Here is a 27,870-nt window from a genome sequence, read left to right on the forward strand (position 1 = left end):
CTAGTGTGCTAACTTTAGCACATCCAGTACGTATCAGAAGCTGTTAGCCCCCCCCCCCCTTTAATTGCAATAGCAACGCTAAATTTTTTTAAATTTAACAAATAAAAATAAACAAATTGTTAAAATAAACAACGACTGATGCATTTCCTACTGTCGGAAAAAAACCTAAGGAAAAAAGTTCGTCTGCAACTCTTATTCGCCTTATTACTAGATCTAATGCGTTTTCTTTTCACCGCGTGAAAAACATCTAAGCAGTAAAATATTTGCATCCTCCGTCAGGTGGCGCTGGCGACGTTACGCGACGGCCTTGACCTCTGTCAGGATGGAGAGTAAACTTTGCACTGGTATGTTTTCGCTTGGTCTTAGTTTTAAGCGTCTTGAAATATCAAAGTTTATCACCAACTCCAAGAACCCTTTGTAATATTTCTTTTTCATAGATTTCAGTGCCTGGAAAATACGTCGACTTCGAGCTTTGAAAGGTGCTTGAAAGGTCTTCCAGCAGAATCATAAAATCTACTCCAAAGCAGTCGGAATTCTCAAATGTCGGAACCAAACTTTGGAAATTTTTGCTTCAGTACTGTTGATCTGTAGGTCTACATTTACACTATTATGCGCTGTGCCGGTAAATGAAGAGAAAGTAACATCACATCACATCATTCTTCGACTTCGGAATAGAAAATGTCTGTGTCTTAATTATGAGTTTATGTGTCACTTAGAACGGATGTCTAAATTGCGGTTTCAGATGACTTCCTCTTTTCCTGTACGAATATGTGGCGATAAACTCTAAAAGAAAATGCCGGTAACAAGGATTGACGTTGTCCCTGTCACCTGCAGAGGAAAACAGATTATAGACAGCCCAAAGAAAAATAATAAAGATATTGAGGTAAGACTGGTTAGTTGTTATGTATTTGTTACTCCATATAATCTTTGTCTCTGGTTCAGTAGTTACATGTATCTTTCCTACACCAAAACTCCAGATTCCATCACTGTTTTCACTTTCCGAAAAGCAGTTGGTTGCTGGCTCAATAGGGCCAGTGGAATTTTTCAGCTGTTACTTGTACTCCAGTTAGTTTTATAAATGTTCAGGTTAATTGTTGAAGTCTCTCTTCTTTTTTTTTTTTAAACAACCTTTTGAAAGTGCATGTATTTGTCCTATTTGTAATAGGAACCCTGTTTCATATCAATTCATGTATTAATTTAAGTTAATAATTTTAAAAATTGGACTTAGGCCAGTGAATTTTGGTTTGGCCCAGTAGATTCACAGACCCTGGTGGCCTGGATGGCCTGTAAGTTGAAATGTATTTGGCACAAACTGGTGATGGTCAAGATGATTGAATGATTTAACAAAAAACTTTGCTTTAACATGTCATTTTTCTCTCTCCCATTCATACATTCATTCATTTTATTGTGTTATGTTACAGTAGCGGTCATCTCTTTAATAATTGTATCTGTACACGCATAGTTATTCACCCTTGCATAATTATGATATTACCTACATCCATGTGCCCCTTAAAGTGTTACTCCCCTACAATGATACTCCCCCCACATCGTTTTCTCCCTTCATTGATGTTTTTATTGATGCCTCAAAAATCAGTTCCTTTTGCTACAATGGAAGGCTTATTTTTGAAAAAAGAACATTGTAGTAGCAGGTGTTATAATTAAGATTTATGTTTTGATGTTGCATTTCTGCATTGAGGAATATAATGCTCAGGGGGGTAGTAATGAATGATACAGGGCAGCGCTGTAACCTTAGATAACATATATTTCTCTCTTTCTATCAAATTTTTTTTCTATAATAATTTCCAGGAAACCAGTTTAATTAATTTGAAGACCAACCTTTTTATCAAGTTCATTTTTATTTTCTGTGTTTGCACAACTATACCATATCATAGTTGAACTCTCCTGTTGAAGTTGTTCCAATACAGCAAAACAGCATAAGATTTGTTATTTTTAAACATGATTAAACCCTTTCAGCCTGACACATATATATTCTTTGCTGATAATTACACATACTTTTTGACACCAGTGTTTATGCCTTAGTTTATGGGTTAAGAACAGAACGTTCGTAAAATCTACTTTTGTTTACAAATGTTAACATCAGTGGGAAGTAAACTAGCAGTTTTTTACATGATAAGTATAAGAATAATAATAATAATATAATGATTTCGTATATAATAATTATTTTGTAATGATTTCTTTGAATACTACACCCCAAAATCAGTGACTGGTAAGTCTGGAGTAGATCATTTGTAGATGTTTGGCTCATTTTGACTGTGAAAGACAAAAATGTCCATTGCATGCTTTAGCTTAAAATAAAATTCTTTTATTTACTTCTCTTGCTAAGATTAGCTAATGTCAGGGATTCAATGTTCCACAAATGCCACACAGAAACACTCTAAGGTAGCAGTATAAATTAAACATAGAGATTAACAAGCTTACTAAGGCTGATAAATGAAGAGACAACCAGTCTTTGTTTGGATATTAACTGTACACTAAATAATTACACTAATTAATTATCAAGTCTTTCATATTACACCAGGAAGTTTGATCAAAAGGATCTATATCCTCCTAAAAGCTGTAATACACCAACAATTGCAAAAATGATCAGAAATAAGTTAAAAAATTATCGAGAAAAAATTAAAGAAGAACAACAAAGCTCAGTTTTAAACTTCACATGCATTTACAGTAAGTGACAACCATTTTAGATTTTTACTCGAAAAGTGTTACCAATTGCAAGTAGAAGAAACAGCCATTAGACAAAAATGATATATAATTCTCAAAAACAACATCAATATTATTGTGACAAATAAGGTGCAGTGATTTTAGTAAGCACAGACACTACTCTGTGTTTGTATATATAAAAACAGGATTGGAGATTTTGAAAATGAAAAGTTCATTTGACATTTGCACAAGCTCAAACATTGAAGCCTGTTCTGTTAGGTTATTGAACATGACCAGGACAGACTTAGTGTGTAAACATTTCCTGCTCGTGCAAGAAAAGGTTAAAGTAGCATGTGTGCTAAGATTGTTTTTAGCATGCCAAGAAATGTATTTATCATAGGATTGAGTTGTGAAAAAAGGTGTGCCAATTAGAATATTATCCTGACAAATTGCAGGCATTTCAATAAAGCAGACTGCAGTATGGCAGTTTGTAAAAGTTATGAAAATCACATATAGCTTAGCTCAAACTTATTTGTTGAATCTGCTGAAGTGTGACTGTGGCATTTTATATCTGATATGTGATCTTAATCAGTTAATAACCAGAATATATGGACATGCTGCTGAAATAAATCAATGGCTTTAGTTTGGAAAAGCTCGCCAATATGAAGCGTCAGTCTCATTAGATTGTTTACCAGCATGGTGAGCTGTATAGTTTCCAGAGTATATTTTTAGACTAACATTCAATGTGCATTGTAATTTGGGGATAAAATATTATCATCCTAAACACCCAAAACACATTCTGTTCATGCAATAAATATCAGAGTGCCACAGGTGTGATTGAGTTTGGTGTTCTCTTAGACCTATCATACATGACTTGACCAAGGTGTGTAGACTAACTGTTATAGTAAAAAGCACTCTAAATTCTCCAAATCTCTGTCATACATGGGCAGAGAGTACACAAGCAGATTATGGACTCATTCTTGCAGCAGTTTCAATACAGGCCTAGTTGTAGCACTAGAGAGTTATTTTCCTTTGCCCGGGTTATTTGGACATTTGGCCATATGTGGAAAAATCATAATAGATTTTGAATTTGATTAAAAAATAAACCAAAATTTCTCACATGTTTCCTATATAGTGATATAGGAACTCCCATAATCCCATTATTGAACAGTTTAGATTGAACCATAAGTGTTGTGCCAGATTCATTGGATATAATGAACTCCATCATTAAAAGTTGATTAATGATTCAGCAATGATTTCTGTGGCCCAAAGTTTGCCTTGTCACAAAACTAGCTGGATCATATCCAAAAACCATTACAGAAAATGTACATGTTGTCTCTCCTCTCAGTGCTGTGCATAATAAAGCTAAAGAAGGGGTTAAAGAGATGGTAGACCTGGCATATTGTAAATGCTAATTCTGAGTTCTGTATTTTCTATGTACATTAGAGGGATAACAACTGTTAGTATGAGATATATTCCAAAATAAAAACATTCTAAACAGCCCATAGAAATATATTGGACTCCATTTTTCCAGCAAAACGGCAGTTATCGCAATTATTCTGTAACCTGTGCTTGCCATCAGACCACATGGACCTTCATAGATGGCTATACCTCAGTAATAATCTTTTAAGAGATTATTACAAAAAACTTTACTTTTTAGAAACAAAAAACATGGACTAACTTTGAATGTCAGAAAGGTTTCATTAACCATTGGTAATTATGGGAAAATCAGCGTTTACCCCAGAAAGATTCTTTTTTTTTTTTTTTTTTTTTTTTGGAGGGGGGAGGGGGGCTAAAATGAATAGTTGTTATCCGTTTAAGGACTCTGGTGAGGATATTCTGGGGTCTTCTATGCCAGATGTAAAATATAAAGCACAATATGATTTGAGAATATCAGATTATAACCATGAATTTGCTTATTAGGAAAATTATCCCATACATTTCAGTAGAAAAATTTGCAGTTATAACAGAGTTGCTGGATTGAGTAAATATAGTAGTCTGTGGCGAGAGTGCCATTATGGTGCACTGTATTGTGGTTACCAAATGAATATGTTTTCAGGGTAAATCATACATAAAAATTTACATGATAGTTGGATAGTTGCACTGTCAGAAGAGTGTGGAGTTTCAATTAAGTTATTTATTATCCTCTCCTATATATATATGACATAATGTAGGTATGCTGGAATCGTCTGTTCATTTGTACTGTTGGGTATTTTAACCATGTCATAGGTTCTTCAAAGAATATATTACCAGATATATTACCAGTGTATTGGTAACACATTTTTGGTTCCACTGAGAAGATGTCAGTTAGCTCTTCTATCAAAAACCTAGTTTGAACATTACAACTCCATTTCTCAGTGTGCCTTGGGAGATGGGGGTGGGTATTGATTGTATTTAATAATAGCTTTAGCTGCATCTTTTTATTTATTGTACACATGGTTTTAGTCCTGACCTGCCTCATCCATTGCCACATCACTGTTATTGATTCTTCTCCTAGAATACAAGAGCCTGTGTACCCATCTCTTGGATGTAGGTTACATATAATCTCAACCCAATCCATGTAAATTTTGGGCTTTGTCAGTGCACTGGTCTAGGTATGGTGCTCATTGCTATAGGCCCTTGTCCAAAATTTGCAAAATTAAATGCTAAATATCCTCCAAACTGAAAGAATTATGGGAAAAATTACTATAGATGGCTGACCTAAAGTCTTATGTTAAGATTTCAAATATGCCCTTGGACTTGACCTTTGTTTCAAGGTCAAACTGGCCAAAATTTTGTAACAATTCTCATTTTTTGCCAAAAAAAATTTTGTGCTGATTTTCAAAAACTACTCAAACCTTGCCTATAATGTTATGGGAAGGTGTTACACTTGGGGTCATCTTTCATCTTAATGAGTTTCGGGTCAGTCGGTGCATTATCACAGGAGAATTAGCTATAAGTTGCCGAAACCGAAAACTCTCCAATTCTGGAACCGTTATTGCATAAGACCTCTTATTTGTTGCATGTAGTAGAGCTTATCAAGTGCAATACTGGAGGTGGTATCCTTTGTTTTTTTTTACATGGTTTAGGAGTTGCACTTTATCAAAAAAATACATCACAATATCTATTAGTGAAAGTCAAGTGTGAAATGCTCCAAAATTAGCAGAGATACGCCCAAAGTTACTTCTGATCTCGAATAGGAAGTAAGATATTGGCAGTGTTACTATGATCTGGAATCTCATCTTTGATCTACTTTTACCCATGAACTGCACTTTAAAAAGACTCTTATATCTCCAAAAATGGCAAAGATATAACCATAACAACTATTGAACTTGAATTGGATGTCACGTTTTCAATCTTACTGTGACCTTAAATTTGACCCTTGACCTCTCCCATGATCTGCACTTATATTTTCCAGTAAACTTTGGATTTAAGGTCTTATTTTCACAATCTTTCAGCAACCTGAGATTTGACATTTTACTTTTCCCATGATTTTGTTATAATGCTTATCAAGCACAACACTGGAGGTGGTGTCCTATTTTTTTTCCTTAAGCATTCACTTACTCCTGCTGGTGGTACAATACCCAGAGGTGGTATCACCTCTCTGATCCACTAGTTAATTTATGTAGACATCAAAAGTCTTTTTTCTTATGTATTTACTGAATAGCATAGCCTCAATTGCGCTTGCTTTTTATTATTCTTGGAAAATGGGTGATTACTTCTAGAATTCCCAGAATATGTGGGTTGTTTGGTTCTCTTAATATGAGCTTAAATGTGTTTTTGTCAAGGGAAATAAGGAGATGCCATGCAGCTTTATGTATTACATATTTAGGTTCTTCATCACAATCTGTGGCTTTAGCTCATTGCAATATCATAAGTGACACTTCTCCGTCATGTTGTCACTGTCATCTTTGCTTGCCATCACCTTAGCCAACCTAATAACTGTCAAACCAAATGTTTGATTCACTTTAAATGTACTCAGTTTTATTTGGTAAAGACACAGGTGTAATTTAAAAACATTAAAATCAAATTATTTTAATTTTTATACATGGACAATGGTGTCTGAACATACCGCCATCACCTGTGTTTGTTCATATTGCAAGTTTTTTTTTTGTTTTGTTTTTTTTTTTTACAAAAGTTACAATAATAGTTTAAACAATAATGACCTATGCGATCAATCTGAACAAAGTAATTTTCCTACAAAATCCTGTGAACATTGAAACTACAAAAACTGTTCAGAAAAATGTTCTAAGATAATCACCAAAGCACCTGACCTCTTGAAGTTGAGATAAGGACTCAGGTGTTTATGTGTTTCAATATGTTTCTTGGAAATTTCAGTAATTATCCTCAAACAGCACAATAAATATATATTTTGAATTTGAGGACAAGCTTTGAAACTTAGTGACCAATCATTTTTATGTACTAGTACTAGAATTATTAATCCCAATTCAATGACCATACTTGCTTTTTTAGAGAAACATTCTTGGTATTGACGTCAATATTGTTGAAATTTTCATGATTTTTTCCATTTTTAATACAACCCTCTATCTCACCTAGATTCCAATTTAACACCTAACTGTCTGGTACCTTTTCGGATAAGTTAAATTTAATCCAACAGGTAGTATCCTTAGGTTATGCAAATTTTGTAGTACTGTCTGACACATACTGCTTGTGTGAAATTTATTCATTGCCATTTGTGACATGTTTTATATGGAATCATGTCTAGGCATTTATAAGTTAAATTGAAAGACATACTTCTAATAATACATTACATATGCACTTATGATAATACTTACACAAACCATAACTTTTTGTAAGTAAGCTTTGTATTGTAGGAGTAAAAGAAATAAAGGATGGATTCACTCAAGATCAGGAAGTTTCTTTTTCATTGACTTTTGTTTTTATCAAACTCCATGGGAGGCTAAAAAAAGGTTCTCTGCGTGGCTGAAAAAATTGGAATTTAAGTACAAAGCCAGACACCATAAATAAACTTGTTTGAATTTTGTTGAACAGTACACTTTTCCAGGTCCAATCCCTGTTTACTCAAACTTACACAGCTGCCTTGTCAAGTGAAAACTGGGGTACCCCCTTTAACAGCTTAGGCCTTTTGTACTCTTCCACATGTTCATTTTTATCACTTTTTGCACCATTTGCTAGGTTGAGCAAGTAAAGGCAGGAACAAATTAATGCTACACATTGGAATAGCCAAACCAAGAATGATGATGTGTCAAAACAGCAGGTTGAGTACAAAATTCACCAGCATTGGCTGGTTGGAGAAGAGCTCAATCTGTGCCTTATGATTAGTAGAAAGCTTTTCCCCTTAAATCTACTTAAATCTACTTAAATCTCAACATTATATATTGGGGACTTACAAAGCGAAGTGTACAAGGACAAGAAAAGATAAAATTTGCTACTGTAGGATGTTTCCTTGACAGATAGCTTAGATATTTTCTATTTATACTTTCAAAAATAGATATAACATTTTTTTTTTTACTCCAAAACACTTTCCAGGTATAAATTTTTTTTGAAATATGATTTTTCAATTAGCGTTTACCATCAAAAATGTCTGTTGTCAAAGACATTCGAAATCCTTGTAGTCATGCGTCATGAATTACAATATTGCTGTAACTGAACAATTATATTACCACAGTTCATGTTTTACAATAATGTGTTCCTTTTTGTCAATGAATGTAAGTTTTTTTTTTTTTTGAGAAAATATATTACAGTATGTGCTAATAGGCGACATGAGTTAAGGTCTATCACCATTTTTCTCATATGTTCTTTTTTAAATTGTTTGCGATAAAATGAAGAGTGGCCTTTTTATTTTTTGACAACTTGGCTGTAGCTATTGCAACCATAAGTACGTGATTCCTCTCACACAAAGACCTCTCACGCAAAGACATATATTTTTCAAAACCACTTAAACACTCAGAGAAAGTACATCTCTGCCAAGGCAGTACAATTCTCATTCCTAGTTATTTAATAATCAACACCAAAATCTCATTGATTCTAAGTAAGTCCATTCTTGACCTTTTCTGAAAAGTTTATCAAAATCCTTACTTAAATTTTTGAGTTACGCTGTACAGCGAAAACAATCTTTTTGGCAGAGGTTATTAATCATTTTTCAAGTTGATGGAATGACCTACAATTATAACTCTGAGGTGACCTAAGCAAGTTTGAAGTAAAATAATGTTTTGTTTTCCAGATATACCCATATTACAGTTGTAATACAGAAAAATACATCTGGTAAACCATATAATACATTTAGACTTTTAGATCTAATTTTTTTTTTCAAATTTATGCCTTCTAAGTGAATTTATAAAAAATTGAAGCTGTAGTCACCCAATCAGATGTGATTTTAGTACTCGCCCCTGTTTCACAAAGAAAAAGAAAAAAGAAAAGAAAGATAGTTTTAGGTGTCTTGGCTAAACAAACCCTAGCCCCTGTTTCATAAAATAATAATAATAATCAAAGATAACTTTTTTAACGGAAAATTTTGGCCCATTTTTACAATTTAGCCATAGTGATTAAGAACAAGTTCAACAAATATTCAGAGAAAAAGCACAACTTCACCAAGGCATTCTGCTAAAATCTGTTAGAAGTGGGCTAGTAGGCTAAAATTTAGATCCTTTGGTTGGCTGTCTTAATTAGCAGCCGTTTGATGACTGGCAATCTTAACCTTCTTCATAAATACAATACCACTCAAATACAACTTTGTCATGGTTGCAAGAGCTACAGCTACTGTTGTCAAAAAAATAAACAGGTCGGACTTCACCTATTAATAATTTGCCAACAGTCCAGCTAACAGAGGGAGGGGGTGCTTTTATTTGTAATATTATATATTACACATGGATATTGGAAAATGCCTAAAGAAATTATGGAAATGAATTGATGTAACTTAACCCATGTATGTAACTGCAATTGCAACAACCATAAATCAGTTTAAATCAAATATAGGAATATAGAAAATATAGATTTTCAAATGATGCTGCCAGGCAGAAAAAAAAAACAGGAGTACAAAAAATTCCTGGATATAAATGGCATAAATGATTTTATATATAATGATTTCTTATGACTTCTGCTACTAAAATTTTCCAAAGATAACATTTACTGATGGTACTTATTAATGCAATACCAGTGTAGATGCTGTTTTGGATTATAGTGCAGGGGCATACACATGTGCAATGTTTCACTGAAAATTATAGTGGACCTTTGCACAGGTGATGGAGAAATGATCTTAGTACCTATAGAGCACAATCACATTAAGATGTCACTTCATTTGACATACATGAAGTCTGATAGAACTGTTCTCCTGCAACACCTGCATATATAATGCAATACCCCTATTTGCTTTTAATTGAATTCTATTGTATCACAAAGTATGTTAAATCTGAAATTTGACATTTTAATGAAATTATGTACTTTTTGTGAAAAGAAGGCCTGCATGGTTGTCACATTTAAACGTTCTAAAGCTTTGCTGGTCTTTTATAGATTTGCAATGTTTTGTAGATAAGCAGACCACAAAGTTAAATAAGGATGATGCCGCTGCTGCCGCTGCTGATGTTTTTATAATTAGTGAATTTGATTAGCCGATACAAAGTTCAGGTTGAGTTGTGCTATTTTCTGTACATTTCCAATAAATCACTTCTCTCTGCCTACATAGCAATCTGTTCCCTTGTACCAAGACTGCAATCAGTTTCCACAAGCCAGCACTATGAATGATTAGACTGGTTCAAAGAAACGATTATCCTGTCAGATCAATATTGCTCAAAAATGGCGCATTTATTCACGTACATGTATGCAGCCCAATGTCGGGCACATATGCCATATTAAGCAGGGCATCGATTAATTGATTAACTGTTGTGTGCTTTCACAAAGAAGTCACTTTCAACTTATGCATAATTGATACCAGCAAGTGAGTTGGGACTGAGGGAGAAAGGTGGGGGCAGTGCGATGAAGCAATAAGCCATTTGCAGTGGAAGTATATGTGGTTTGGAGCCATATAACCCAATTTAAAGTGATTGCTTATACAAGCACTATGCAGCACTGCCTCTGTGGTGCTCTCTGTTCTAGCCGTCTCCTTGCGAACACTGAGGATCTCCTTAATGTTGGATGACTGAGATTATGACAAGTCGGCAGCTGATTTGACATCACAGCAACAGCAGCGATAGCTCTTCTGTATGTGTGGATTAGCCTTTCAGCTTGCCATCAGCACGGGTTGTCATTTACCATTGTGCTCTGTTGCCATGGAAGATTCACCCCTTTTTATGTACAGACACAGAAGTGTCTGTACATATTGCCATCACCTGCGTCTGTCGTCGCCGATGCCGTCGCCGATGCCGATGCCGATGCCGGCGCCGTGCACTTTCCTTGTTAACACGATAAGTGGAGGGCAGTTTTACTTTTTGGCTTTATATTTACAGAGCTGATGAATATTCATAAAACACAGGTCAAGTTCGAAAATCAGCATGATCGGGCCATTATTGTAGAAGTTATGCTGTTTTTTCACTTTTCAGCATATATGCAACCCTGTTAACACATTTTAAGGAAAACCGATAGGCCTGTTGTCATTAAACCCACAGGAGTAATCAATCTTACTAAAACGCAGGTCAAGTTCGAAAATCGGCATGATCGGGCCACTATTTCAGTAGTTATGCTGTTTTTTCACTTTTTAGCATATATGCAACATTATTAACACATTTCAAGGAAAACCGATAGGCCTGTTGTCATGAAACTCACATTAGTAATCAATCTTACTAAAACGCAGGTCAAGTTCAAAAATCAGCATAATGGGGCCATTATTTTATAAGTTATGCTGTTTTTTCACATTTCCTCAGATTCAATTCTTTGGCATGTTAACAGTCTCATTATTTAACTTATAAGATATGTAAATGTGTGTGTTTGACATTTCCTGCAACTTTACAACATTGTTAGTTGATTATGTAAAAATGATGGTAAACTTGTTATCATGTATTGTATAATAGAGTTTCAAAAATGGAAAAAAAACTCATATCATTGCAGTTTGTCAGATTAATTCATTCACTATGTTCAGAAACTCGGAATGGAGGAAATTGGACATTAAACACTGTTCTATTGATATTTTTCCCATGTCATCAATTTTCTTAGTTGATCATATAAAAATGGCAGTAAACTGTTAATTTTGTTATATGTTAAACAATTGTTAAAAATGGAAAAAAACACATTTCAGGACAGTGCTGTCTTGTTTACATTTTGGCATTTTCAAGGTGTGACTTTGAAGTTACATGGGCCTGAAGACCTTTGCTTGTCACATTTTCTGAATATCCATGATACTAATATTTTATTATTAAAAATTGATGGTCATTATGCTGTTAAACATTATGTAATATTGCATCAAAATTTGAAGAAATCCCTATTTTGGACACTGCTCCCATGATGACCATTTAAGGAAAACCATGTCACTTACTGTTCTCAAACTTATAGGAAAGAAACATGGGACTAAGATACAGTTTAATTAGGCAATGCAGTCTGTCTGGTAATTCTTTCTGGCAGTTAATCGTTTTTTGTGAAAATTTAATTTTTCACATATTGGCATTTTCAAGGTGTGACTTAGAACCTCCACGGGCTTGAAGACCCATGCTAGTCACATTTTCTGAAAATCCACGATACATATATTTTTTTTTGTACATATTGCCATCACCTGCATCTGTCGTCGCCGTCCATGTTGCCGTCGCCGTGCACTTTTATCATTAACACCATAAGTGGAAGACAGTTTTACTTTTTGGCTTTATATTTACAGAGCTGATGAATATTCATAAAACGCAGGTCAAGTTCGAAAATCAACATGATCGAGGCATTATTGTAGAAGTTATGCTGTTTTTTTTTTTCACTTTTCAGCATATATGCAACACTGTTAACACAATATAAGAAAAACATATAGGCCAGTTGTCATGAAACTCACAGGAGTGGTTAATCTTACTAAAATGCAGGTCAAGTTCGAAAATCGGCATGATCGGGCCACTATTTTAGTAGTTATGCTGTTTTTTTTCACTTTTCAGCATATATACAACACTGTTAACACAATATAAGAAAAACAGATAGGCCAATTGTCATGAAACTCACAGGAGTGGTTAATCTTACTAAAACTCAGGTTGAGTTTGAAAATCAGCATAATCGGGCCATTATTTTAGAAGTTATGCTGTTTTTTCACATTTCCTCAGATTCAATTCTTAGGCATGTTAACAGTTTCATTATTTAATTAATAAGATATGTAAAAGTGTTTGTTTGACATTTCCTGCATCTTTACAACATTGTTGGTTGATTTTGTAAAAATGATGGTAAACTTGTTATCGTGTATTGTGTAATAAAGTTTCAAAAATGGAAATAAACTCATATCATTGCAGTTTGTCAGATTCAATCATTCACTATGTTCAGAATCTCAGAATGGAAGAAATTGGACATTAAACACTGCTCTATTGATTTTTTTCCCATCTCATCAATTTTTTTAGTTGATCATATATAAATGGCAGTAAACTGTTAATTTTGTTTTATGTTAAAAATTGTTAAAAATGTGGAAAAAAACATTTCAGAACAGTGCTGTCTTGTTTACATTTTGGCATTTTCAAGTTGTGACTTTGAAGTTCCATGGGCCAGAAGACCTTTGCTAGTCACATTTTCTGAATATCCATGATACTAATATTTTATTAGAAATTGATGGTCATTATGCTGTTAAACATTATGTAATATTGCATCAAAATTAGAAAAAAAAACTATTTTTGGGCACTGCTACTATGATGACCATTTAAGAAAAACCATGTCACTTACTGTTCTCAAACTTACAGGAAAGAAACATGGGACTAAAATATAGCTTCAGTAGGCAATGCAATCTGCCAGTTAAACATTTTTTTGTGAAAATTTAATTTTTCACATATTGGCATTTTCAATGTGTGACTTTGAAGTTCCACAGGCTTGAAGACCCATGATAGTCACATTTTCTGAAAATCCATGATAGGTATATTTTCTTATTAAAAATTGATTGTCATTATGCTGTAAACCATTATGTAATATTGCATCAGAATAGAAGAAAACACAATTTTGGGTGCTGCTGCCATGATGACCATTATGAGAAAACCATGTTACTTATGATTGCAAAACTTTCAAAAAAGAAATACAGGACTAAAATGCAGCCTGACGTTGGAAAAGCAGTCTAATTGACTTCTTTTTCTGGAAGTTTTACATTTTCAAAGTGTGAACTTGAACTTCCATGGGCCTGAAGCCTTATGCTTGGTACACATTTTACTTACATTGGTATTACCTGTTGAGCATAATTAAAATTTGATGTTGAATTTGCAGTTTAACATAATGTACTTTTGTATCAGAATTGACAGTAGCCTATTTTGTTATTTCCTGCTTTTTGTCTGTACATTTGACAGCTTTGCTGCCTTGTTACATCTACCTGACTCCTTTCATCACAACATGACATACAATGACAATGACTACAATCCGGTGTAATGACATTTAGCATTTGAAGGCAGTGCTGTCATGTATACTCATAGTGATTTACCTACATCCTTTGGTGAGGTGGCTGGCAACTAGGCTCCAGTCACTGAAGGATTAATTGGATCTGATTCAATATATTTATACGCACATATAAGATCATTATTATTGGATTAATATGGGATTTAGCAGATACACTATCATGGGATGACAGAATCGGATTTGTTGAGATTTCAAGCTAGAGATTGCAGTTTTGAGGATGTAACTGCTGCAGATTATAGTGATAGTCAGCAGCAGCAACAACGCAATGAGTGTTCATACTTGCTAGAAGACCATATTCCTCTGGTATGCAGTTTTTACGTATCAATTTATATATATGTATATATACATACATACATACATGTACAAACTTGCATAATTTAGGGGGCATGTGGTTGATTATGTAGTGTAATGTATGTCAAAGTTGCTCACCTGAAAGCAAGCACAGAAGTAGATGTTAAAGTTCCAATGGATACTTAGTACTCGTCTAGCATGTGCAAACATAACAAAGCTTGGGAATTCTGAATGTTATTTGTGGCTATGTACAAATTTTCCATAAATTGTGTGAATAAGTGCTATAAACAGTTGTTAAAACTGGGGTCTAACTATCCATCTGCCTACATGTATATATGTCTGATCGCCAAATTGTTTTTGTCATAATTTGTATATAGTTAATTCAGCAAAGGCAATCATGATTCCATTATAAATATCTCAGAATGACATTTGCAAATAACTTGGGGAGTCTTATGCTATATTGGAGAATCTGTTTTCAATTAGGCTAAAAAGAGGGAAATTTGATATATGCCTTGGTGGGCACAAATGCATACGCAATGTAGTATGCCTTCTACAAGCTTTCAAGGTATGCTTGTCACATAAAATCCTTGGAATAGAGTTAGCACAGGAAGTGCTGCAGAAATTGAGATTCCCTTAGTGTTTTATAGATATTAGAGCACTTGTCACTACCACAGCAGAAGATGAATCATTCTCTCACATACACAAAACTAAAGTCATCAATGAAATTATCAGTGTGAAGATAAATTATTAATACAAGGATATTTCATAGAATAAGAATGTAATAAGCAGACTAGTTGTGTGCTATATATTTTTTGGCACATGACGAATTGGGCAATCAATAAATTAGAAAGAATGAAGACCTGGCATCTCTGACCTAGAGCAAGGCATAGGAAATGCATACTAATACTGAAGTGGCCTTTCTTAGACGAAGTGTGCAGAAAGGAAAAAAAATGTGTGCACCATCTTAACCTCAGTAACCTGAACTTAAGGGGATAACAACTGTTCATTTTAACCAAAAAATGGATTAGAACAGATTATCTTGGATTTTATGTTGGCTTGAAGAATAAATTAGATGGTTTGAACAGTATTAAGAAGTTGTTGGTGCAAATGAACGTCCTAATGTAAAAAAAAAAAAAAGAAAAGAAAGAAATTCCCATTAAAGGAACACCATTAGTGGAGTAGGATCAAGATTGTTTGAGTAAACAAACAACTTAATTAAACCAAACCAAAAGGCTTCGTGTTAACTAAGCATTTGATTCCTAATCACTCTCTTCTTGTCAGACTTTGTAACAGACAGTATGGTATTGCAAAGTATCATGCTTACTACTACTGCACTGCACAATGTATTTTTCATTTCTACCATCACTTGACCTCATTGATGTCAGATTCAGCTGATATTTAGGCTGTGCTCAGATGGTTTTAACCAAAAATTATTAGTGCTTATTTCATTTAGGAGACACCCACAACTTGCCCACCCTACTACCTCAACCTCAGGGCTATAGAATCCCTCTTTTTCTGTGAAAGGGTTAGCAATATCTCTTCTATGGCTTTTACTCATTTACTTCACCAAAAAAAAAAAAAAAATGAATCAATAATTTCCCTCATAAGTGTTTGATACTGATTCCCATTAGTATAATGATGTCTGTTTCATTGAAGTGAATTTGTAGATAGAGTTGGATAGATTCTCTGAAAGTAGGATCAGTCTAGTGGAACTGAATAGCAGTTTGCTAGTTATCATTTTATTTATTTATTTATTTATTTATTTATTTATTTATTTATTTATTATTATTATTTTTTTTTAGGTAGTAAAGGATTTGAAACAAAATTGGACATTCTTTAGCTTGAATGTTTGACATTATTATTATTATTATTATTATTATTATTATTATTATTATTATTATTATTATTAAATGTTCTTCAAAATTTTAATTTTGAAATTTTCAAAATTTTAATTTTGAAATTAAAATTTTACATTGATTTGCCAGAGGACATGTCACCTACACATGTGAAATATTGATACCTTGGCCATGGAACATAGTAGCCAGAAGCTGATAAAATAAGGAGGACTTCATCAAAAAAATGTATAAAACTGATAAATTCATACCTAAAGTCATTTAAATAAAGCAAACATTTATATGCTAGCATGCCCATAGCACACATTATGTAATGCTGAAACACCAGTCGTAGGGCCTACTTTTATTTCAAGTCAAAACTTTTTGTACACAACTTGTTTATTTTACAATCACTGAAAGTTGCACAGTGAGCTTTAGACTTAAAGGAAAATGGTTCTTTACCTTTACCCCTTAATCACTAAAGTCTAGCAAAGCCAAAATTGATGGCAAAATTACAATTCAAAAACCATTTTTTTAGTTCATAGTTTGAAGTCTTGAAGCCAACCAGTAATGGAGACAAAGGCCGGTGAATTTTTTTCAATGGAAATGGTAAAATTTAGAAAATAACATGTGAACAACAGTTTTATTGATCATTATTTTCACAACAAATTTTGATATTATGTACTTTGGGAAGGAGAGGGAGGAGGGCTAAAATTTCCAGGAAAAAAATTGTTTTGCTGTTGCCTTTAACCCACAAAATACCTTGTGTACTTGTTTATTTGATTATCATTATGGCAGTTGAGTCTAAAGGTTCTACTTTAGATACCAGATGTTTTTATAAGACCACTTTGATGAGAATAACTTGGTATAGAAAGCCAGATGATCTGGCTGTGTAGTGAATTTATGAGACTCGAAGATAAGGCGTTGGCCTGTTTTCAGTTTTAAAATCATATTCGTCTGTACCAAGGATGTAATAAAATTGTCAGGACTGATCTCTCACTCCCCTTCATTTTCTCCCGATTAAACGTGAACTGTATCTGCATAGCAGGTGATTTCTGATTCTGATTAATGGCTCTTTCCTCTTAAGGTTTTACTTCAAGCAATGCTGACTGCACGATCTGCTTTCTGTGGCATACACAGGTTTGTTATCCTGAGGGTCCTTCACTAATATAAGTGAAATAATGATCATTTCCTAGTCACTGTGCCTGTTAGAAAGTAACTGCCATTTTCTTTTGATATTTAATGAGGACCTCAGAGAGGTATATTTTTTACATTGCACAAGAGTTTATTGTACCTGTGATATGTCAGCCTCATTTTATGTAATTACTTGTTTTCCAGGTATGCCTCTAAATGTACCATTTACGCTTTTCTATGTCAGCACCATGCTGCGCTGCATAGCTTAGCAAGCCCTCTAGAATGAGGAATGAGAAAAGGAAAATACAGTCATTGCTTCAATTTTGTAATTAACATAAGATGTATTTTGATATTTCTAGGAATCCATCCATCAGAACTCTGCCTCTCCCCCACTGACAGAGTGCCTTTCTCGTCCCTCCACTGCAGGATCGCTGTCAGAGATATGTCGTATATGTCACTGCGAGAGCGAGGTGGACAACCCCCTCATATCGCCATGTGTTTGCTCGGGGAGCCTGCGCTACGTGCACCAGGACTGCCTGCAACAGTGGATCAAAAGTGCCGATACAAAGTCATGTGAGCTCTGTAGATTTGAGTTTCGTATGACAACAAAGACAAAGCCTTTCAGAAAAGTAAGTGATGTTTTTGAAGTTGAAGGAGGAGTGTATTTACGCCAAATGTAAGATTATGAGGGATTCATAATGCATACCTCTGCCATTTCTTTTATCTATCTCCTGTAATATTTGGTTAAGGTCTTTAGTGGTATTGCTGAGTTGGGAAAGATGGATGCCAGTGGGTGCTGGATTAAAAAAAATGTTGATCTTCAAACTTTGCTAAAAAATTATGTTTTACATTAGCATTCCATAATATATCTGGCTGTGTTCTCTTCTCCTACAGTTTGCAATCACTTTTAATGAATTCTTATACGAAGGGCCATTCACAATGAGTTGGAGTAAATACATTTGTGTTAAAAATTTGTACCCTTTACAGAATATTATTGTAGCCTTTCTTTAGATTTACTGGTATCTCTCAATCTCCTCATATTCATATCAATCACTACTTTCCATTTCGTGTATGTGATCACAACTGCCATTTCACAACTCAGTGTAATGGTAATTTCAACATTTTGCTGGCTTTTCTGTAATAGGCTGCAGCTGACAGATAATGATTATCAGGATTTTGAATGTCACTTCTTTATCAAATGAATGTTTTGTACTAGGTTTACATATATTTGTTATTGTGTGAAAGTAAGCCGTGCTAGGATATTTCATTACCATTTATTGTGTGAGTGGGGATTAGGTTTAATAGAAGTAGGAGTGTGGTATGAAGAGGAATATTTGAAATGTGTGTATCCTCTGATTGACTGAACAAATTAGTTATGGTACATTAAGTTTAAGGCGACAACTAGGCAGCTCTCCCTCTGAATTGATAAGTAACTGATTAAAAGTGACATTTGCCTGAAATAATGCCTTTGTTTTAAATGAGCTGAGATGGATTGTGATTCTTTTAGTTCTTAATAAACAAATTGCAGGAATTTGGTTTTTCTTAAGACCCCATCATTTCTCAGAAAAACTGGAATAACCAGAACTTGACTGGTGAAAAAAAACTCATTACATTGGGTTTTCTACAACTATATTCAGTCTACATTGTGCAGCCATTCTTTATGTAGAGGCACAGTAACTGTCTCTTACCCCGTTCACACTACAGTTATTTATACAAATAAATAGTGAATTAGGTCCCGTTTTGAATAATTGTAGTAGTCTGGACCAGTTTCTCAAAATCCTGTTAGCGGTGATTACTTTTTAGGATTTTTCAGATGGCAGTATGAACAGGGTATATAGTATTCCTGGGTCTAAGTCATCACTGTCACTTTCCAATCTTTCCGTCTAGTCACATTTTTGTTTTCCTTCAGATTTATATACAGTTATGTTTGGTAAAAATTCAGATTAATTAATTTTTTTTTTTTTTTTTTCGCTTAGCAGTTGTATAGAAAAAATGAGGATTTTCATGAGAAATTGTTATTTTTCCCTAAACAGCAGAGTAAAATGCATTTAGATCTGTGTTCGGGGACAACTCTAAGTATCCAAAAAATTTGGTATACTGAACCTAATGTGTTTACCCTGGTTCAGTAGGTGTTTACTGACCAATCAGTGAAATAACCATAAATGGTGTTCACTTGAATATTGCAATTTTTCCTGAAATATTTTTCATAATTGTAATCATTTCTGACCAAAAGATCCCTGTATTTACACTTTTTGTGTCTTCATATATGTCAGCTTTTCTGGCTAGATATAAATTACATTTAAAAGATAGGATATCAGATGCCATGGTGTGTTATGTTGCTGATATACACAATCCAATTAAATATGCTGTATGTTAATATGCCTTTCACTTTGCATCACAGATGCATGAATGAAAGTTTTCAGAATTATGCCTGATTTTCAGTCTTCATTTTGCCCTTTTTTTCATATGGTCTGAGTGCGATGAGAAATTGCAAGCTATGCTTTCAGGATTTTCAGTTTTTACACTTATCACCCATGCAAATCACATTATGGTTTAGTTCATTCCTAGAGCTTTAGATTGTTTCCTTCTTTCTGTATTTCTTTCCTTCTTTTCTGTGTTTTTTCTTTAATTACAGTATATGGGAGCAAGTCGTTGATGAGTCATGTATGAAGCTAATGTTAAATATATTGATTTTCTCATGTGGCATTCATATCACACTGGTTACTGTTGCCATAGTTTAAGAGGAAGCTGTACCTTCTACTGAAAAAAAATCACAAATTAACTTTACCATTTGCGATAAAGATACAATTAACAAAGCCGCAGTATGAATTTGTTTCTTTAAAGCACACTCTTGAATCTTGAAGTACCAAAAGAGTTGAGAAAAAATGTACCAAATGATTTTTTGCGTTATTATTAAAGATGTAAAATTATCTTTTGTTTTAGTGGAGGAAGATGGAGATGACAACGATGGAAAGGAGGAAGATTATTTGCTCAGTTACATTCCATATCATTGCTATAACTTGTGTGATCTGGTCCCTTTACGTGCTCATAGACCGGACTACAGATGAGATTGAAAATGGTATGCTGGAGTGGCCATTTTGGACCAAACTGATTGTGGTCTTTATCGGCTTCACTGGTGGCCTCGTGTTCATGTATGTACAGTGCAAGATGTATGTGCAGCTGTGCAGACGATGGAAAGCGTATAACCGTGTCATTCACATACAGAACTGTCCACCGAATGCATCCGTGAAGTTCATCACTCCAGTGGAGAAAATTGACTCAGAGAGTTTGATACAGGAGACAGCGTTACTTTAATTTAATGTCATTACTGTTATAAAGATTGCCTTTCCCCACATTGCTGTGGTCTAGATATTTAGAAAATTTCTGGACTTAGACCCCGTTCCCATACCTAGATCAATCTAACAGTTATCAATCCATCTCTGAGGGGTTTCTTGCTAAATTGCTTTCAGGGTAAGCAGCTTAAACGTCTGGCAAGCCTACTGAAGCTGCTTAAAGATAGTTAATTAGATAGTTGATTAACTGTAACAGCTTCAGTAAGCCTTCCAGACTTCAGAGCCACTTTAGCTGAAAGCAATTTAGTGAGAATGTCCTTGGAGAAGGATCGATCCTGTTAGATCGATCTAGTTATGGGAATGGGGTCTTAGGTACCAGCAGTGCTCTTTCGAAAAATGCATGTAAGGTTATGAACAGTAGGACTTCTTCCAAGGACAGGGTTTCCATATGCCTTGTGTTAATTCTAAGGAATTGAGGGTGACAGTGATTGTAAAATATATCAGCTGTATGGGAATAATTTGATTCTATAAAATCTGCTTGAGAGATTGCCCTTATCATAAAATACCCAGAGGGAATTATTAGACGGTCATATCACAGAACAACCTTATATTGGAAAACTATGTTGTTGTTGTTTTTCTATTAATTTAAGGACAGTGAATTAAAAAGACGATTTTATGTGTTGGTGAAAACCCAACGTAGTTATATTGCCTCCTGTCTCTGTAACGTTAAAATTGTTGGTGAACATTTTGAAATGGAGGCCTTATATACAGATTAGGCATAAGCAAACTAGAGCCTCAGATTTGTGAGTTGTGAGCACAAATGGCCAAATTAATGACTCGAACCACAAATTTAAGACCCCAACCTAAAATTAGTAGCCATGAGCACAGAGATAGGTTCCACAAACCATCAATCCAAATTGTTGGTGTGGTAATTTTATGTTGGGGTACTTAATTTATGGCTTGAGTCATTTGTGTTCCAAATCTAAGGCTTGTGTTAGCAAGCACAAGTTTAAGAGAGATGGAATGGGAATTATTTTCAGTGAAAGTGTTGTAAGTTGCATTATGAAGTATATTTGTACTGTTACATTTATAAGGGATAAAGGCACAACTGAAAATATGATCAATACAATTATGAATAATCTGCAGGTTGCAAGCAATGCAGTGGATTAGTAATAGGTTCAATTTTTATGGTAGAACAGATGTGTAGCATTCCAATATGTTCAACTGTTTAGTCCTGTTGACACCTTTGTATCAGTTTAAATGCCATAGTTTTTCTGAACAGTGAGATAACCCTTTGCTTTATTAGCTTCACATTAATAATATAAAGTTGCTGTTCATATTTTGCATATTGCTTAGAGCTTAGTCACCATTTGTTCAAAAAGATGAGCTCTTAGTAATGCAATGCCCACGACTCAGATACATGTACTATAATTTACCATTCAGTGCAAAGGTAGATATATTATTTTAGCAAAGAAAGAAAGAAAAAAAAAGAAAAATAATCCATGTCATGAAAGTAACTATATATATTTAGAAGCAAAGCACTGAAATGATAAGTTATAAATGTATGACATTTTGTTTGAGTCTTTCTGCCTTTGTGCACAAATAGGGCAGTATTCTACTGTAATAATCTCATACTGACAGTGAAGTCTGGGGAGTGAATCTCATGGGTCATTGCCTTTTTTTTTTATGTACAGACACAGATGTGTCTGTACATATTGCCATCACCTGCGTCTGTCGTCGCCGTCGCCGTCGCCGATCATGTCGCCGTCGCCGTGCACTTTCAGCGTTAACACCATAAGTGGAAGACAGTTTTACTTTTTGGCTTTATATTTACAGAGCTGACTAATATTCATAAAACGCAGGTCAAGTTCGAAAATCAGCATCATCGGGCCATTATTGTAGAATTTATGCTGTTTTTTCACTTTTTAGCATATATGCAACACTGTTAACACATTTCAAAGAAAACCGATAGGCCTGTTGTCATGAAACTCACAGGAGTTATCAATCTTACTAAAATGCAGATCAAGTTCGAAAATCGGCATGATCGGGCCACTATTTTAGTAGTTATGCTGTTTTTTTCACTTTTCAGCATATGTGCAACACTGTTAACACATTTCAAGGAAAACCGATAGACCTGTTGTCATGAAACTCACAGGAGTAATCAATCTTACTAAAACGCAGGCCAAGTTCGAAAATCAGCATAATTGGGCCATTATTTTATAAGTTATGCTGTTTTTTCACATTTCCTCAGATTCAATTCTTAGGCATGTTAACAGTCTCATTATTTAACTAATAAGATTAGTAAAAGTGTTTGTTTGACATTTCCTGCATCTTTACAACATTGTTAGTTGATTATGTAAAAATGATGGTAAACTTGTTATCATGTATTGTATAATAGAGTATCAAAAATGGAAATAAACTCAGATTCATTCATTCATTCATTCATTCACTATGTTCAGAAACTCAGAATGGAGAAAATTGGACATTAAACACTGTTCTATTGATATTTTTCCCATCTCATCAATTTTCTTAGTTGATCATATATAAATGGCAGTAAATTGTTAATTTTGTTATATGTTAAAAAATTGTTAAAAATGGAAAAAAAACACATTTCAGGACAGTGCTGTCTTGTCTACATTTTGGCATTTTCAAGGTGTGACTTTGAAGTTCCTTGGGCCTGAAGACCTTTGCTAGGAACATTTTCTGAATATCCATGATAGTAATATTTTATTATTAAAAATTGATGGTAATTATCCTGTTAAACATTATGTAATATTGCATCAAAATTTGAAGACACCCCTATTTTGGACACTGCTCCCATGATGACCATTTAAGGAAAACCATGTCACTTACTGTTCTCAAACTTACAAGAAGAAACATGGGACTTAAATAAAGCTTCAGTGGGCAATGCAGTCTATTTGGTAAATTTTTTTGACAGTTAAAGTCATAATAACTCTTCGTTTTGGCCAAAAATACGATTTTCCTGGAAAAAACGGCAATTTTCCCGTACTTACCAATGGTCAACGACCCCATTCCTGTATTCAAAGTTAATCCAGGGTTTTTTTCCTAAACGTACGGTTTTTTGTTAAAATCTCTTAAGAGATTTTAACTGACGGAGCCCTCTCGTATCGAGCGATAGTTTCTAGTGACCTACTTAAAACCGCGGGAAAAGCAGACAACAACACTATATAACAATATTATAAGATTCATGAGATATATTCGTCTTTTTTGCTCAAAATGCATTTATATCTACAATGTGTGCAATTCTGGGCTTTTCGTTATCCGACGCACTGTAAAAAACTCGCAACTTACGTCTGAGGGTTTCCCGCCATGTTATTTTGGTCTCGAATGAACGCGAGAATCCGCGTGACACCATTACGTCATTAGCAACGGATGCACTTGTCGACCGCGAAGAAAGCATCGAAAGCCCAAGTGACAAGCACAAATTTTAGTTTTACTACAATAACAGTCGTTTTAGTGGGAAAATGCAACAGAATATATTTCCAGGCGTTGTTTAGAATGTATTTCTTGCGGAATTTTGAATCTCAAAGGAAGAGTTATTATTGCTTTAATCAGTTTTTTGTGAAAATTTAATTTTTCACATATTGGCATTTTCAAGGTGTGACTTAAGAATCTCCACCGGCTTGAAGACCCATGCTAGTCACATTTTCTGAAAATCCATGATACGGATCTTTTATTATTAAAAACTGATGGTCATTATGCTGTTAAGCATTATGTAATATTGCATTAAAATAGAAGAAAACACAATTTTGGGTGCTGCTGCCATGATGACCATTATGGGAAAACCATGTTACTTATGATTGTCAATCTTTAAAAAAAGAAACAAAGGACTAAAATGCAGGCTGAGTTAGAAAAGCAGTCTAATTGGCTTCTTTTTCTGGAAGTTATACATTTTAGTGAAATATTCATTTTTATCATGTTGGCATATTCATTGTGGGATTCGAAGCTCCCATGGACATGAAGCCAAATGGTAATCAAATTTTCTACATGTCCATGCTATTTATAGTCAATAATCAAAAATTGGTGATAATTATTCTGTAATTTATTATGTAATGTTACATCAAAATTGACAAAAATCTTTTTGCACTGCTACTACAAACATTATGAAAAGAAAACTGTTACTTATTATTATTTTCAACTTACAAGTATGATTTGTAGGATTGGCATGCAGTTCAAATAAGAAAGCCAGCTCAAATGGGTTATCATTTATTATTGAATTTAAGCAGTTTTATGTGAAATTTTCATTTTTCTCATTCTGGCATTTTCAAAGTGTGAACTTAAACTCCCATGGGCCTGAAGCATTATGCTTGTTACACATTTCACTTACATTGGTATTACCTGTTGAGCATAATTAAAATTTGATGTTGAATGTGAAGTTAAGCATAATGTACTTTTGCATCAGAATTGACAGTAGCCTGTTTTGTTATTTCCTGCTTTTTGTCTGTACATTTGACAGCTTTGCTGCCTTGTTTAAGAATAATTTTAAAAAATGAAATAAACTCTGGTTTTGGTTTCCAGGGCCCAGTGAATACTACAGTCTTGCCTAAGCAGACACTCACTTTCCACACTTGGATGCTTGTGATGATTCAGTAATGACATTTATTTATTTATTTATTTTTGTCCTTTGGTTTTAGTTAAATTTTGGGTTGAAGTTTAAAAAGAAATAAAATTGGCAAAGTTAGGTTATGTGTACTTATCCTATATATAAACTGTACAATGAAGAAAGGAGATGTTCCAGGCTGTGATATGTTCTATAAAAACAAGGACAGATAATCATTTTTAAAATCCGAGTAGGAATAAGATGGTGCTGTTAAGTACAGGTAGCAAAAAAGTTGTTATCAATCTCATTTAATGTAATTATTTAACATAAAAAAGTATTTATGTATATGCATGCACTGTATTTGTAGCTCTAATGCAAACGTATGCACAGTCTTAAATTGGCACAGCTGATGAAAAAACTGTCTTTATGTAAAATCTTTTATTCATGGAATGGGGTTTAAGTTAAATTAGGGATTATGGAAAACCAGTCCCTAGCATGTTGATATGATTATCTGAGGGGTATGTAAATTCATATGTAAAAAGGAAATTGAATGTATTTCCAAATAGAGGGTCTGTTGTGGGTGTTCTCACAGTTTTTTTTAAGTTGATATATATTGATCCAATATGACAAAGGACAAAGGATATTGATGAGCTTAGGATACAAAAAGCTTAACCTAGAAGATGCATATATTTCTTTGTACACTTGTTGCACAAAATTAAAATGATCCATTTTTTTAATCAAAACTTTACATCAGCTGAGAGACTTTTCATTTACTTTAACATTAATAAATGAATTATTATCATTGAATTGTTTTGAAAATGGGCCTTGTTAAGAAAAAGTATAAAAAATCAATATTTTAGAACTTTATTGTGAGCTTTGCAGTTTTTTACATAGATGTATAGCACCAGATAATTGTTGAAGACAGTTCTCCCGTTCTCAAGTCCCATGAACTGTCTCTTTATATATATCGTATTGATCCCTAAAATGTAAAACTGGTGCTTTAAGTGTATTGCTACAGCTATAAATCTGTCTGTGATGTTGCCGGTGGCTAGCGTAGTACGTGTATAAACGAGTCGCTACATTTACTAGATTCTAGAATTGTGATTGTGAGGCATAGTTGTATGTTATTGGTTTTGACAGCAGTCACTTTGCTTTTATGTTCACAATGTCGTTGTTTATAAAACTAATTTTTTCCAGTAAATGCACCCTTTCTATTGAAAGTGGTTCATTGCTACACGTGTAGTTGGTGCACAGATATTTCGCACCGTGTACGTATTTGTTAACTTTAAGTGACAAAAGTTGTAATAAAAGCGGAAAATAAGACGTTTAGTTTTATTGGTGCTTTTGTATTTCTTGTAGTGCGTGCGGAAAGAATATTTCCATGTACTGAAAGCGCGATGTACGGCTGTGTGGATAAACGAGAAATTTCCTCTGAAGCTCCTCAATAAATTGCGTTTGGTGCGTACATATCTTTATTTTATTACAGCTAAAGCATTACGGATTGGCATTACAGAGTAACGATTTTAGAATTTACCAACACGCCGCTCTTCTAAAGAATTACGGTGTAAAACGGGCCCTAGATGTTTTAATGCTGTCCTGTCTCAAACCCTCTAGCAGGGTCGTAGATTTCATCATGTGCGCTCCTCTGACACAGTGCAAAATATATTCATTATTTAACTACAAACATATCTGTGATTATCTTGTGAAAAATCTGTGGCCCTGCTAGAGGGTATCTCAAACCAGGACGAGCCATGTGATGCTGTATTATTGAAACAAGTAGGCGTACTTCTAAAACGGGCGATATATTTTTCTTGGAATTAATGTTCAAATGGACAAGATTGCATTAAAACCGAAGTGATCAGTACGGAGAGATTTGAGTATAAATACCCATGTATGGTTAGCTGAGAGACTGTGAATAAACTCTTGAAGCCCCAAGGGGGGAGTGAACGAAGACCGATCCCATTAGCTCTACCGACGCAGGGCTAAGGTGAACAACCAGACCATCGGCGTCCTCAGCAGCATCCACCAGAAAATATGTGCAGAGAAATCTTGTAACTTCATGTAAAAACTTCAAAATCATCAAAATTATTTGAGGGAGCAGTACTGCAATAACACAGCCACTCATTAATCCCAAACATAGGTGGTTGCTTTAATTTTCCTTCTTATATACATGCACGACCAGGAAAGATTTAATGCACTTGAAGAACATCCTTAAGAACAGTGGATCTACATATATGTACACAATTGAAAAAAGTAGAATAATTAGTTTTAAATATCTTCATTGAAATTACACGGCTTTTTAATATTTTTTCATTTTAACACATACATGTAATCTGTACAGAAGAATGAAGAATACATCAGTTATGTGACGAAGTCTTCACTACCACAATTTTCTATCGTGTTCGCAATGATGCCTTATTCGGTCTCGTGGGACAATCTTCGTATCATATCATTTCATATCTTAGCTTACACATTGAGTTATTGAATTCTGGCCAGAATATGACCCGAGGACTATACTGATACTAAGTGTTTACAAAAAGGCGTTAGGTCTTTTTTTCAGTAACAAAAGAAAAGTTAACAATGTTGAGTGGTCTCTAGGCTA

At 34.2% G+C, this 27,870-nt stretch overlaps 1 protein-coding gene across 5 annotated transcripts; it reads left to right on the forward strand.

The window, feature by feature from the left end:
- The first annotated feature begins 202 nt into the window (after nt 1-202).
- LOC106167661 (E3 ubiquitin-protein ligase MARCHF1) lies at nt 203-22,206 on the forward strand. 5 transcript variants are annotated; one of them, XM_013546501.3, is made up of 5 exons: nt 203-344; nt 438-622; nt 743-883; nt 17,774-18,043; nt 20,358-22,206. In XM_013546501.3, the coding sequence occupies exons 3-5, from the start codon at nt 794-796 to the stop codon at nt 20,727-20,729; spliced, it is 732 nt and encodes a 243-aa protein (XP_013401955.2). In that variant the 5' UTR covers nt 203-344; nt 438-622; nt 743-793; the 3' UTR covers nt 20,730-22,206. The 5 variants fall into 5 exon arrangements, with proteins under 5 accessions (XP_013401955.2, XP_013401954.2, XP_013401953.2 ...); XM_013546500.3 differs by having other exon boundaries at nt 438-587; XM_013546499.3 differs by having other exon boundaries at nt 438-883.
- The last annotated feature ends 5,664 nt before the right edge of the window (nt 22,207-27,870 follow it).

Source organism: Lingula anatina, chromosome 2, assembly GCF_051362555.1.
Source record: "Lingula anatina isolate TDL-2025a chromosome 2, LinAna3.0, whole genome shotgun sequence".
Lineage (NCBI taxonomy): Eukaryota > Metazoa > Brachiopoda > Lingulata > Lingulida > Lingulidae > Lingula > Lingula anatina.

Bases quoted from the DNA above. Each gene is read 5' to 3' on its own strand.
- LOC106167661 (XM_013546498.2), top strand. From the start codon at position 14,323: ATGACAGAATCGGATTTGTTGAGATTTCAAGCTAGAGATTGCAGTTTT. The intron at 14,461-17,773 runs GTATGCAGTTTT...TGATATTTCTAG, and splicing joins TAGAAGACCATATTCCTCTG to GAATCCATCCATCAGAACTC. The intron at 18,044-20,357 runs GTAAGTGATGTT...CTTTTGTTTTAG, and splicing joins AGACAAAGCCTTTCAGAAAA to TGGAGGAAGATGGAGATGAC.